This window comes from Piliocolobus tephrosceles, chromosome 10, assembly GCF_002776525.5.
Source record: "Piliocolobus tephrosceles isolate RC106 chromosome 10, ASM277652v3, whole genome shotgun sequence".
In the NCBI taxonomy this organism is placed as follows: Eukaryota; Metazoa; Chordata; class Mammalia; order Primates; family Cercopithecidae; genus Piliocolobus; species Piliocolobus tephrosceles.
Window position 1 is genome coordinate 27,728,653 of NC_045443.1, and position 13,338 is coordinate 27,741,990.

The following is a 13,338-nucleotide window of genomic DNA, read 5'->3' on the forward strand; positions in this document are numbered from 1 at the left end:
TGCGGCTGTGTTGCAATAAAATGTCATTTCTAGAAACAGGTGGCAGGCTGGATTTGGCCTGCAGGCCATAGTTTGATGATTGTTGCTCTAGAAAATTCTGAGTTGTCCAATATGGTAGTCATTGGGCACGTGTGGCTCTAAATTCAGTTCCTCAGTTGCATTGGCCACATTTCAAGTACTCAATAGAAACGTGTGGCTAGTAGCTACTGTATCCAACAGTGTAGAGGACATTTTCATCAACACAGAAAGTTCTATTGGAGAGCCCTGGTCTAGATCATCTTTGGAGGTGGGAGGTGGGGAAAGTCTTTTTATCAGTAGCTGTGAGGACGTGGAAGCTCTGAGTCCTGGCTTTACTTCTTCTATCTGATTGTAAGTAAATCACATCATCTCCCATAGGCTCCATTAATACACACATAAAATGGGAATAATACCCTCTGTTCAATGTTGTTGTGGGAACTGAATGAGAAAGGCACTTCGTAATCTGTTAGGGGCTGCACAGACATAAGCCATTGTTAGGATTCTAATTGTTATGTAAAATGCGAAAGAATGTATGGAGGCAGAATTTGGGTAGGTGCCTGAATTGACCATGTTTTCTTTGAAATCACTCTTGGGGGAGCCATTGAGATGATAGAGAGTTATCAGAATAAGGAAATGTTATTATTTTTATGGTTCTATTTTTTGGACCAGAAAAACAGTAAAGTTTAAGGCAGATCTCGGTGTCTGTTCACTTTTCAGAGCTTGGAATTGCCTTTGTAATGCTTAACACCCTCAGGAAACAGACAAAACTGTCCAGATAGGGGCTGTGATGAAATTGGCAGGCCATAGTGACCTTTCTGAGCGAGATCAAAGGTTTATTTTTTATCACATTCAAAGTTAAAAAGCATGGCGCCATCACACGTCAAAGGTTCTAGTTCTTTCCTGATGCTTCTCTTTCACAGGGGCCCCCTTTATACCACACAGGTCAAGAACAAAGCTCAATTCTGCCACAGAAAGATCAACCAAGCCATTGTTTGTGCAAACGGTTTGAACATCTCTGTGATTCCCAGGGCATCCCTTCTCCCTGGTTCTTCCTCCCTGTTGCTAGTCCCTGCCATAAATCACCCTTACAGAAAAAGGCCTTCTCTTCCCATGAGTCTGTCATCCCCTCTTTTCCCTCAGGGTGCTGGGAGCCAGGCCACCCTCTAGTTCTAGGCCAATCTACTGTTACCACTCACTTGAATATACAGAAGAGAAGGTTTCTTCTTGTTTGGCCTGGACACACCCTTCTGATTTCTGCCTATAACTAGGAGTTACGTTTTGCAGCTATCCTTTCCCTATAGCTTTTTCTATGAGCCTCCCAGAGCCTATCTCACACGTCTCTACCTTCTTTCCTGTTTCCTTTCCCTGTTATTTTTCACACTACTTAAGTACTCCAACAATTCACTCCTCTGCTCTTCAGCGAACACTCACCTATCAGACTGGAATGAAGGTTCCTGTTCCTACACACAGCGGATGCCGGTGTATATTAGTTAAACCTTTAGGAAAGAAATTTGGGAATATTTGTCTAAATCATTAAAAATCGGGTCAAATCCCTTTGAACCAGTAATTCCACCTCTAAGAAAGTATCTTAACTAATTAGACATGCACTGAAAATTACCAAACGAAGATAATCATTATTGCATTATTTATACTACTAAGCAATTAGAAATAACCTAGTTGTCAACAATGGGAAAAGAATAAAATGAACCCCAAATTTAGAAGCAGAAATAAAATGTACTAAAATGTTAACAGTAGTTAAGTCTGGATGTCTCTGGGGTTATCTCTGGTTATTTCTGAAGTACCAACGATTTTACTTTCTTCTTTTGCCCTTTTTACTTTTTACAATATGCATATTATTATATAATCAGAAAGAGATTATAAAAATGAAAGTTCCCATTCTTCCAGGCTGGTTATTATATATTCCTCTATAGTATTCTCCTTTGAGCATTCAAAACGCACATTTACCAGCCAAGACACCTCTCTAGAGGTGTGTCCCTGGAGACAGCCATGCAGGATTTTCTTATATATACTTGAGAAATCTAAGAGCTTGCCTGGGGTCCCTTACAATGAACAGCCAGTTTGGGAGGGGAGGAATTAAAGCCAAATGTCCTGAGGAAGAAGTCAGCCTGGTGTCAGTGAAGAGGATGTGGTTCCCTATTCTGCCATAAAATCCCTCTTGTCCTTATTGTCCTTACAGTGCCGAAGAAATGGCTCTCACACCCACAAATCTAAATAAGGAGATGTCTCTGCAGATGAAGATGGACTGCCAGGAACAAGAGTTGACTGAGAAAAACAACGGCTTTTTCCAAAAGCTCAATGTGACTAAAGGTGTAATGCAGGAATGGAGGAGTAAGTCAGAACTGAGCTTGCAGAAGCAGTTTCTAGGGTCCCAGCTGCAGACATCCTTGGGCCAGTGGTATGAAAATAATGGGATTTCCAGGTTCAGAGTCTAGGTTGACAGTCTTCCCTATAATTTATCTAATTTTAATCTCATGAATATTTACTCTAGTAGGCCTTATGAGAAGCTAAAGGGGCCCACAATCATAAACTGGGTAGATACCCATTAAAAAAAAGAGTTTTTTAGACTCTAATCTCAATTTGGGAAAACATATGGATTGTTTTGTGGCTTCATTATCTTCACCTGCTAAAGATCTAAGCCATGTAAAATACTTTCTGGCATAGAGGGAGTACAAACAGTGGTATAAACACATATTTACATTTGCCAGTACATGTTAAAAAATGCGTACTAATTTAGCTATGATTAACAACCTTTTTAACTAGAAAAACATTCTTAAGGTAAAAGATTTTCCAAGAATCCCTCATGTGGCAAGAAAGCTTTATGATATCAAAGATGTTCTTAAATGCATTTATAATTTATTGAAGATAGTAGCATATGCATTTGTAAACTTTGGGCAGTTTTTCATTTAATTTTTTTTCATATAAGCAATATTTATTCATTCTATATAAATCTGTATAGATTCCAGGATCCCTTTCTAAGCAGGATAGATGTGAAGTGACTCAATACCCCCTCAACCCTGAGAACACCTCCAGCCTCAGGGTTCAAATCCCATAGACTTGGAACTACTTTTATAGACACATATCACACATTTATTGTGACCCATTCGAAAGTGTCAGCACACTTATTTTAGAAAAGGAAATACAAATGAGTTTTATACATATAGGCAAAGATACTCAACCTCACACATAAAATGAGACTAACACTAAATGAGATACCAGTTTACACATACCAAATTGGCAAAGATCAAAAACTTTAATAGCACATGGATTTAGACAAGGAGTGAGAAACAGGCACATTTTTGCTCGGAGTGAAAATTGATTCAACCTCTTTAAAGCATACTTTGTGAAAAATCTATCAAAATTTAGAATATACATATCTATTGACCCAGAAGTTTTACTTTTCGGGTTTTCCAATAGATACGCTGTACACATACACAACAACAACATATAGATGTGTAAGGATATTCATTCCAGCATTGTTTGTGATAGCAAATGATTGGAAACATTCTACATATCGGTTAATAAAACAACTGATCGGAAAATTATTATACAGCCCCACAATGGAATACTATTTTGCCATTTTAAAAACAAAGCAGCTCCGTATGTACTAATATGAAATGGACTCCAAAATAGGTTATTAAATAAGAAATTCAAAGTACTTTGATGTATGCACAGAATGGAGTATATAAATATCCTCCCATGTATATTTTAAAGTATCTATTCTGTATAATATATATACATGCAGACATGCATACATAAAGGTCTCTGCTTATTTATGCCTAGAATATCTGTTGAAAAGAAAGAAGCTAGTAAACAATATGGGGAGCACAGCTGGGGGGTGGAGATCAAGAGGGCGCTGTAGACCTACTCCTCCCAGCCCATTTGAACCATATAATGTATTTAAACTCCACTTTTTAAAACAGGATACTAATTTACTTATTTGTTGATTTTGCACACTCATTTATACATATATATGCACGGAGCTGCAATTAGTTTGGAATTCGGAATCTCACTGTTAATTTATGGATTCAGCCAATTATTATTTATCCAGCCCCTCTATTTCTGCTTGTGAGATATACTATGCAAGGTGTTATTCACACAGAATAGAACTCAGTACGAGGATAGCAGGTGCTCCCTGGGGCTGGGGAAGATCTCAGTGTTCTCCATTTAGAAAGGAGTAGGGTAGGCCCAAGCTCTGGCCCAAAGGCATAATAACAGCCTCTGTTTGGATTATGTGGCTTGCAGTCTGCTAAAGGAAATTATCAAAGTGGACCACATCTTATACCAATCAGATGATGAGGATGGCATTTCCTCCGAAAACCCTCAAACTGACTTCCTTCACAAGGTAGACACTGAAAAATGGGTAAGAGAGACACTTAAATGACACAGTAGTTTGAAGAGAAGAACTTCACACCACATATCTCAAAGTGGTAAGAAAATATCTGAGGGTTTCCTTCTAAATGGTGCAGAACTTCAAAGTTTGAAATCAGGAGGGAGGCAGGGGATGGCATTATTCCCACTGGATGCTGCTCTTACCACATGAAGGACTTACTAGCCTTCCCATGCAAAAAAAAAAAAAGTGAATTATATGTTATTTTTGTCTTTGGGAATTTATGAAATAACTGTGACATTTCTCACCTTTGAGCAAATCACCATATGACCAAATCACCATATGACCAAATCACCATATGACCATACCTCCTGCTCACAGATTATCTTCCAGTAGAATTCAGCTATTCACCCTTAATGCAGCCTCCAGGAGAGAATCCTTCTTCTTCAAGCTTCTGGGGCTCCAAGCCTTCAATGGCTTGTAGCTACGTAACTCCTGGTCTCCTGTCTTCATCCTCACGTGGTCTTCTCTGTGTCTGTGTCTTCTCCTCTTCTGTCTTTCATTAGGATGTTTGTCATTGGATTTAGGAACCCATTCAAGTAATCCGAGATGATCTTATCTCAAGATTCTTAGTTACATCTGCAAAGACTCTTTTTCCAAATAAGATAATATGCATGGGGTCCTAGTTCTGTATTAGGACATGGGCATTCCTTGTTTGGGGTCACCACTTAATTCTCTATACTCTATGACCTTGGGTAAGTCACTAAATACAAATGGCCACATGAGAATGAAAATAAATAAGGCACATGAAACTAATTTGTAAAGAGTTACATGAATGTTAGTTATTTCTATTGACTTGACCGTAGTTTACACAGACATTTCAAAAAGAGACTGATCTGTTCTCCCTCCTCCAAACTTTTCTCCTTCCAGTTTAAAAATAGTTCTGCTGAAACGCAGGAAATTCAGATCAAACTTCTTCAAAGGACAGAAGAAACATTTCATAAATAGTTACTAAAGAAGTGTTTCAGGATAAATTATTGCCAGTTTTTGCATGCAGAGACTTGAAATAGCAGAACATGTCTTGGGATGCTTTTTGAGAACAAGGCAAAGAATACAGAAACAAAAAAAGTAAATTTTATTGATCAAACTCATATAGTAGGGTTTTTCCCCCAAACTCTTTGATATGAAACAACTTAAGGTCAACTGAGAATTATGCAATGATTAACCATATTCCTACACCTGTATTTAAAAATCTTTCACATTTCTCACATTGGCTTTATCTTTATATATATAAATAGATGAAACTTTCTGAACCATTTAAAAGTAGGTCAGAAACAGCACAATACTTCATTCCTGTTTACTTCAGAAAGCATCTCTAAAAGTAAAACTTTCTCCTACAAAATACTGTTATCACATGTGGGGAAATCAGCATTAATATAGTAATCTCAATTCTCTCAATATTCTAATTTCTTTAATTGTCCCACAAATGTCTTTTACAGCCATATATATATATATATATTTATTTTTTTTTTTTTTTTTTTTTTTTTTTTTTGAGACGGAGTCTCACTCTGTCGCCCAGGCTGGAGTGCAGTGGTGCGATCTCGGCTCACTGCAAGCTCCGCCTCCCTGGTTTACGCCATTCTCCTGCATCAGCCTCCCAAGTAACTGGGACTACAGGCACCCGCCACATCGCCCGGCTAGCTTTTTTGTATTTTTTTAGTAGAGACGGGGTTTCACCGTGTTAGCCAGGATGGTCTCGATCTCCTAACCTCGCGATCCGCCCGTCTCGGCCTCCCAAAGTGCTGGGATTACAGGCTTGAGCCACCGCGCCCGGCCTACAGCCATATTTTTAAACCAGCATCCCAAAAAGATCTATACAATATGTTTGGTTTTCATATCTCCTTAAACTCTTAATATGGAATAGTCCTGCCACTTTGTCTTTTTTATGACATTGATTTTTTTAAGAGACCAGAACAATCATCTAATTTGAGTGGAGTTTTGGAATCCACGGTCAGAAAGAATTCGATTACTCATCAGGACTGAAAAGAGCTCTCCATGTATACACTGATTCTCTCCATGCCCCTGCCTCAGCCTTCCTCTGTAGACAGAGCAGAAGGACATGACTGCTTAGCTTACAGATGCATCAGAAAGCTCCGGTCTCAGACAGGACTATGTGGTTGACCCCAGAGAAGGGGGATTAGGTAGGGCTGGAAGAACCACCATATCTTGTAGTAACCTTTTGTTCTGCTTTGCTTCCATCATCATCTTTACCAGGGTATGTTGGAGCTGGAGGCTAAGCATGACCAGGACCTGAGTAAACAGGATGAGCAAGAAACAGATGTGGATGAGTACCCTCAAGCATCTACATCTCTGCAGATTTCAAAGAAGAACATCCTTGAATTGTAAGTCTTGACACATTGCAAGACAGAGCATTTAATAATGTGTGGAGGGGAAAATGGAATTTAAGCAGAGAACTTAGGGAAAGTCTGGAAGATTTAAAATCCATACATGTCTTGAACCATAAAGCACTCCTGTGCGTAGGTAACTACCTACATGATCTAGCAATAATGTGGAGTAAGGACATTTTAGGGATATAGACAGAGCATGGGAAAGAAGAAAGAGCAAACTCTTCTCTGAGGCCTGAAATTAATATATATTTAAACCTTCTCAGATAATTTTCTAGATAGGAAAACCATAATTATCATTAAGAGTATGTTGTTAAGCCCTTGTGGGTCTTTTCCCTGTTGTATACCTCTCCTCCCCCACCATGGTATAACCACTATCTTAATATCAATATTTAACATTCATTCCACACAGTGAAATTAAAAATATATCTTTTTTATTAAATGTAAAATATGTTTTGTTTTATCGAGTCTTTAAAGATCTTCTAAAGTGGATATCAAATAAATACCCAAACTTATTTTCTTGAGGGCTGTGTGCCCACCTGGCCCATTTTGGTGACAAGGAATACTAAACAGATCAACTTGCTATTCAAAGGAAGAGCATTTCAGGCTATGGGAGTTGTTTCCCATTTCCTGCTTTGAAACTGATCACCATAACATTTCTGCAGGTGCCTGAAGGGCATGTTCCTCAAGCTAAACTGCTGGAATGCAAAGATAAGTCTCCAGGTGAAAGAACTTAGAGTTGATTACATAGACAGAATGGACAAAATTGACAATATTATTTTTTAAAAATGTAACAGAAAACAGTGAAGAGGTAATTGTAGGGTGTTGGGGTTGGTCATAAAATAGCAGAAAGTTTCGTAGCTTTAAAAACTTAAGAAACTTTGGACTTAAGATGATAAAGTCTTTAGGACAAGAAGTCTTATGATTAGAAGCCAATGACACAAAATCTCAAAACTTAAATCCAAGTTATCTGAATCTTTGTTCTCTCATCTCTCAAAGATCTCTGTCCTACATTGTTTCTTTGAGTCTGTGTTAGTAGTTATCAAAGGAAGGCCTTTAGGTCTCCAGTCATTCTTAAGGGGTTATTCAGTATTGTCTAAGTCAGCCAGCATGTCATGGAAAAAAATGTGAAGTATATTTGCTAACGTGTCTCTAAATTTAAGTGAAAAATTTTAAGATTAAACAAAAAGGATAAAATTAATTGTTATTTTTCTAGACACTGGTATAAAGAGAATGAGCTTTGGAGGCAAAGAAACCCAAGTTTGTTTCCTGATACTGACATTTTTGAGATAAATTAACCAACCTTTTTAAAGCCTCAACTTTCTTCTTCTGTAAAAGGGAACTAATAACAGCCGCTTCACTGATTTATTGTGGGGAGTCAGTAAAATTCTGTATGTAAAGAACTTAACACAAGGCTTGGTGTATAACAAACTATTAATGAATGGAAGCTATTCTTAGAAATAAATACCTCTGGCCTTCTGAACTTTCCTACCACATTCCAAACTGTTTCCTACCGCAGGGCTACTCTTCTCCTAACTGTTTCCTCATCTTTCATTTGAACTCTGTTTACAGAGGCCTTCTTTTGACCATCTTGTCCAAAATGGGTCTTTTTTTTCCTTCCAAAGCATTTATAATATTCTTTTTAGAAAGGATTCTGTGGTTTTATTGATTCAACACCATAAATTACATTTTAGAAATTAAGGTGTAATTACATATGTAAAATCATATTTTTAGCATACAGTTCTGCAAGTTTTGAAAAATGCATACAGTTGTGCAGTCACCACAGTGAAGATATAGAACACTTTTATCACTGCAAATCCCTCATGCTCCACTACAGTTAACCACGCTCCCCAGGCCAAGCTGCTAGCAACCACTAATCTGTTCTCTATTCCTATTATTTTGCCTTTTCCAAAATGTCACATAAATGGAATCATACAGTATGTAGTCTTTGAGTGTACCTTCTTTCTCTTGGAATAATGCATTTGAGTGTTATCCATGCCATTGCATGTATCGGTAGTTTTTTTTTTTTTTTTTTTTTTATTGCTAGATAGTGTTTCATTATATAAATATACCACATTTTATCCATTCACCTATGGAAGAACATGTAAGATTTTGGGCAATTAAAAATAAAGATTCCATAAACATTTATGTATAGGTTTTTGTGAGAGCATACATTTTTATTTTCCTTGGGTAAACAATCAGGAATGGGAATGCTGGGTTGTATCGTAAGTGTATTATTTATATTTGTAAGAAACCACTGAATGGTTTCAAAAAGGCTGTGCCATTTTGCATGTCTCCCAACAGTGTATGAGAGTTCCAGTTGCTCTACATCCTCACTAGCCCTTGATATTATCAGCTTCTTTTTTTACTGTAACCATTTATAGGTGTATGGTGGTATCTCATACCACCATACTTTGCAATTTGCATTTAGCTAATAACTAGTAATATTGAGTATCTTTTCATGTGCTTATTTGCCATAGGTATACCTTCTTGGATGAAGTATCTGTTTATCTTTTGCTCATTTTAAAAATGGGGTTACTCAGTTATTTGTTATTTATGGGTTAGTTGGTTCCTGCTTTTCTAGTTCCTTGAGGTACACTGTTGGATTGTTTATTTGAAATCTTTCTACTTGTTTGATGTAGGTGTTTATTGCTGTAAACTTCCCTCTTTGTCTGGCTTTTGATGTCTCTGATAAATTGTGGTAGGTTGTTTGTTTTCATTTGTCTCAAGCAATTTTAATTTATTCCCTAATTTCTTCCTTGACCCAGTGGTCATTCAGGAGCGTGTTGTTTAATTTCCATACATTTCTATGTTTTCCAAAGTTCCTCTTGGTATTGATTTCTAGTTTTATTCCAGTGTAATCTGAGAAGATACTTGATATGATTTCACTGTTTTAAAATTTGTTCAGACTTGTATTGTGTCCTAACATATGGTCTATCCCAGAGAATGTTCCACTTGCTGATGAGAAGAAGGTATATTCTGCAGCTGTTACATTAAATGTTCTGTAAATGTCTGTTAGATCCATTTAGTCCAAAGTGCAGTTTAAATCCAATGTTTCTTTGCTAATTTTTTGCCTAGATGTTATGTTCAATGCTGTGAGTCTGGCATTAAAGTGCCCAACTGTTATTGTATTGAAGTCTGTCTCTCCCTTTAGATCTAGTAATATTTGCTTTATATATCTGGGTACTCCAGTGTTGGATGCATATATATTTAGAATTGTTATACCACCATCCTTGTTAAATTGATCCTTTTATCATTATATAATACCCTCCTTTGTCTCTTTTTATAGTTTTTGACTTAAAGTCTATTCTAAGTATAGATACTCCTGCTTGCTTTTGATCTCTATTTGCATGAAATATTTTTTCAATTTCTTCAATGTGTCTTTACAGTGAAGTGAGTTTCTTTTAGGCAGCATATAGTTGGGTCATTTAAAAAGTCCATTCAACCACTCTATATCTTTTAAATGGGTAATTTAATCCATTTATATTCAAAGTTATTATTGATAAGTAAGGACTTATTCCTGTCATTTTGTTAATTGTTTTCTGGTTGTTTTGTATATCCTTATTTCTTTCTCTCTTATTGTTTATAATTGCAGTTTGATGGTTTTCTGTAGTGGTAATGTTTGACTTTTTTCTCTTTCTCATTTGTATATCTATTCTATCTGTGAAATTTATACTTTTGTGAGTTTTCATATTTGTAGATTTTGTTCTTTCATTTCCAGATGTAGGATTTCTTTAAGCATTTCTTGTGGTGATGAATTATCTCAGTTTTTGCTGACCTGGGAACAACTTTATTTCTCTTCCATTTTTTGAAGGATGGTTTTGCTGGGTGTGGTATTCTTGGTGGTCAGGTTTTTTTTTTTCTCTCAGCACTTTGAATATATCATCCCATTCTCTCCTTGCCTGTAAGGTTTCTGCTGAGAAACCTGCTGTTAGTCTGATGGAGATTCCCTTATATGTGACTTGACACTTTTCTTTTGCTGTCTTTAGAATTCTCTCTTTGTCTTTGATTTTGACAGTTTGCCTGTAATGAGCCTTGGAGAAGACTTTTTTGATACAAATCTTTTTGGTGTTCTTTAGGTTTTCTGTATTTGAATGTCTATCTCTTGCAAGACTTTGGAAGTTTTTAGCTATTATTTCATTAAATTGTTGTTTTTTTTTGTTTTTTTTTTTTTTTTTAATGCTTTTGCCCACTTATTCTCCTTCTGGAACTCCTAATATCTAAATATTTGGTTTCCTTATGGTGTCCCATATGTCAGGTAGGGCTTTCTTCCTTCCTTTTTATTCTTTTTTTTTTTTTTTTTTTTTGGCTGATTGGTTTATTTCAAAACACCTGTCTTTAAAGTTTAGAAATATTTTCTTCTGCTTGATCTGGTCTATTATTTAAGCTCCTTTTTGTACTTTTATTTCATTCATTGAATTCTTCAGTCTCAGAATTTGTTTGATTCAGATCATGAATTGTTTTCTTGACTTCTTTGTATTGCTTACCTGTGTTCTCTTATATCTCACTGACTTTCTTTAGTACTAATATTTTGAATTCTTTTTCAGGCATTTCATAGTTTCCCTTTTCATTAGGATGTTACTGGAGAATTACTACACTCCTTTGAAGATGTCATGTTTCCTTCCTTTTTCATGCTTCTTTGGTTCTTACATTGATATCTATACATATGTTGCAATAGTCAAATCTTCCAATTGTATGCATTGGCTTTCATAGGGAAAGATTAGTTTTTCCTAAAACTGTATTTATAGCATTAGTTGGGTAGAGTGCTTTGGCTTTGATTATTGGTGGTTGGGCATACTAGTGTAGTCTCTACATGATTTCTTTGGTTGTAATCAGCATCAGTGGTATCTGTAAGTTCCTCAGTGACTTAGGCCATGCTTATTTGTGGAGGCTGTGGCAAACTTTATTGGGGACAGTTACCCTAGGCAGATTGGTTCTCAAGTGCCAGTGGTGGTGGCAGCAGGGTGGGAGTGCCCATCCTTGGGTCCCCATGCAGCATATGCATGCACCAGTGGTGGTGAGTCTGGGTGGGTCAGATCTTTGGCTTCTAGGCAGCTTGCTTGATTGCCAGCAGTGGCAGCAGTGGCTGAGAAGGTGGGTCCTCATGTCCCTGGGCAGTGTGTGTGGGACTGACCGTGGCAATAGTGGCAGCAAGCCAATCCTTGGATTCCCAGGTAGCATGTGCAGGGTGTCAGCAGTGATGGCAGTGAGCTGGGTGGGCCAGTCCTTAGGCCCCTAAGAGTCATGAATGGGTAGATACCAGTGATGGTGGGAGCTGTAGGCTGGGCAGGCTGGTCCCTAAGCCCCCATGAAACACACATAGGTGCAGGCAGCAGGAAGGGTAGGCCTATCACCAGGCCCTTGAACATTGTACATAGGCAGTGGCAGTGGGCAGGGCTCATCCTCAGGCCCACAGAAGGCAAGTGTTGGCACTAGCCATGACAGGCAGGGCAGGTTGATCCTGAGGTTCCCAAATGATGTATGGCAGGCACTGGTGCTGGCAACATGGGGGGCGGGCCTGTCCTCAGACTCCTCAATAATGTGCACAAGACCCCAGTGCTATTGATGGTGGCAGTGGCAGGGTGGACCTGTCCTCAGGCCCTCAGATGGCATGAATGGCTGACAATAGTGGCAGGCAGAGTGAGTTGATTACCAAGGCTCCTGGATGGCATGCTTAGGCAGCAGTGGGGGTGGGTTGAACAGGACTGTTGTCAGGCCCCTTGATAGTGTATGTGGGTGTCAATGGCTGTGGGTGGAGCAAGTCAGTCCCCAGGCCCCTAGACAGTGCAGCAATGGAATACTAGCAGTGATGCTAGTAAGTGGGATGGGCCTGTCATCAGGTCCCCTGATGGTGTGCATGGGCTGGCAGAGGCAGGCCTGTGGCTGATACTTAGGCCCCTGGATAGTGTACTCTGGTGCCAACAGTGATAGCAGTGGGTGGGGTAGGCTGCTTCTCAGGCCCCTGGGTGGTATGTACAGGTGCCAGTAGTGGCTAGTGGGTGGACCTGTCATCTGGCCCCAGGATGGTGCTCAGGTGGGCCAGTCCCCAGGCCCTCTGAAGGTATGTGCAGCTGCAAGGCAGCCCTGCTGCTGGAGGTTCCAGGGTTGCTGTCTGTATTTGTCAGGGTTCTCTAGAGGGACAGCACCAATAGGATATATCCATATCTATAGTTGCATTAGTTTATTAGGGAGAATTGGCTCATATGATGACACGGTGATATGGTTTGACTGTGTCCCCGCCCAAATCTCATCTTGAATTGTAGCTCCCATAATTCCCATGTGTTGTGGGAGGGACCCTGTAGGAGGTAACTGAATCATGGGAGTGGGTATTTCCTGTGCTGTTCTTGTGATAGTGAATAAGTCTCATGAGATCTGATGGTTTTATAAAAGGGAGTTCCCCTACACAAGCCCTCTCTTGCCTGCCACCATGTAAGATGTCCCTTTGTTCTTCCTTCATCTTCCACCATGATTGTGAGGCTTCCCCAGCCACATGGAACTGTGAGTCCATTAAAAGGTCTTTCCTTCATAAATTACTCAGTCTCACATATGTCTTTACTAGCAGCACAT

At 38.7% G+C, this 13,338-nt stretch overlaps 1 protein-coding gene across 1 annotated transcript in view; it reads left to right on the forward strand.

Annotated features, from left to right (window-relative positions):
* SMCO2 (single-pass membrane protein with coiled-coil domains 2) overlaps window positions 1-13,338 on the forward strand; it is a 79,272-nt gene that overhangs the window by 49,498 nt on the left and 16,436 nt on the right. The window contains 5 exon segments of the mRNA XM_031936336.1: window positions 2,216-2,371; window positions 4,282-4,381; window positions 6,641-6,768; window positions 7,437-7,549; window positions 7,552-7,582. Coding sequence (XP_031792196.1) covers window positions 2,226-2,371; window positions 4,282-4,381; window positions 6,641-6,768; window positions 7,437-7,549; window positions 7,552-7,582 — 518 coding nt within the window. The 5' untranslated portion in view covers window positions 2,216-2,225.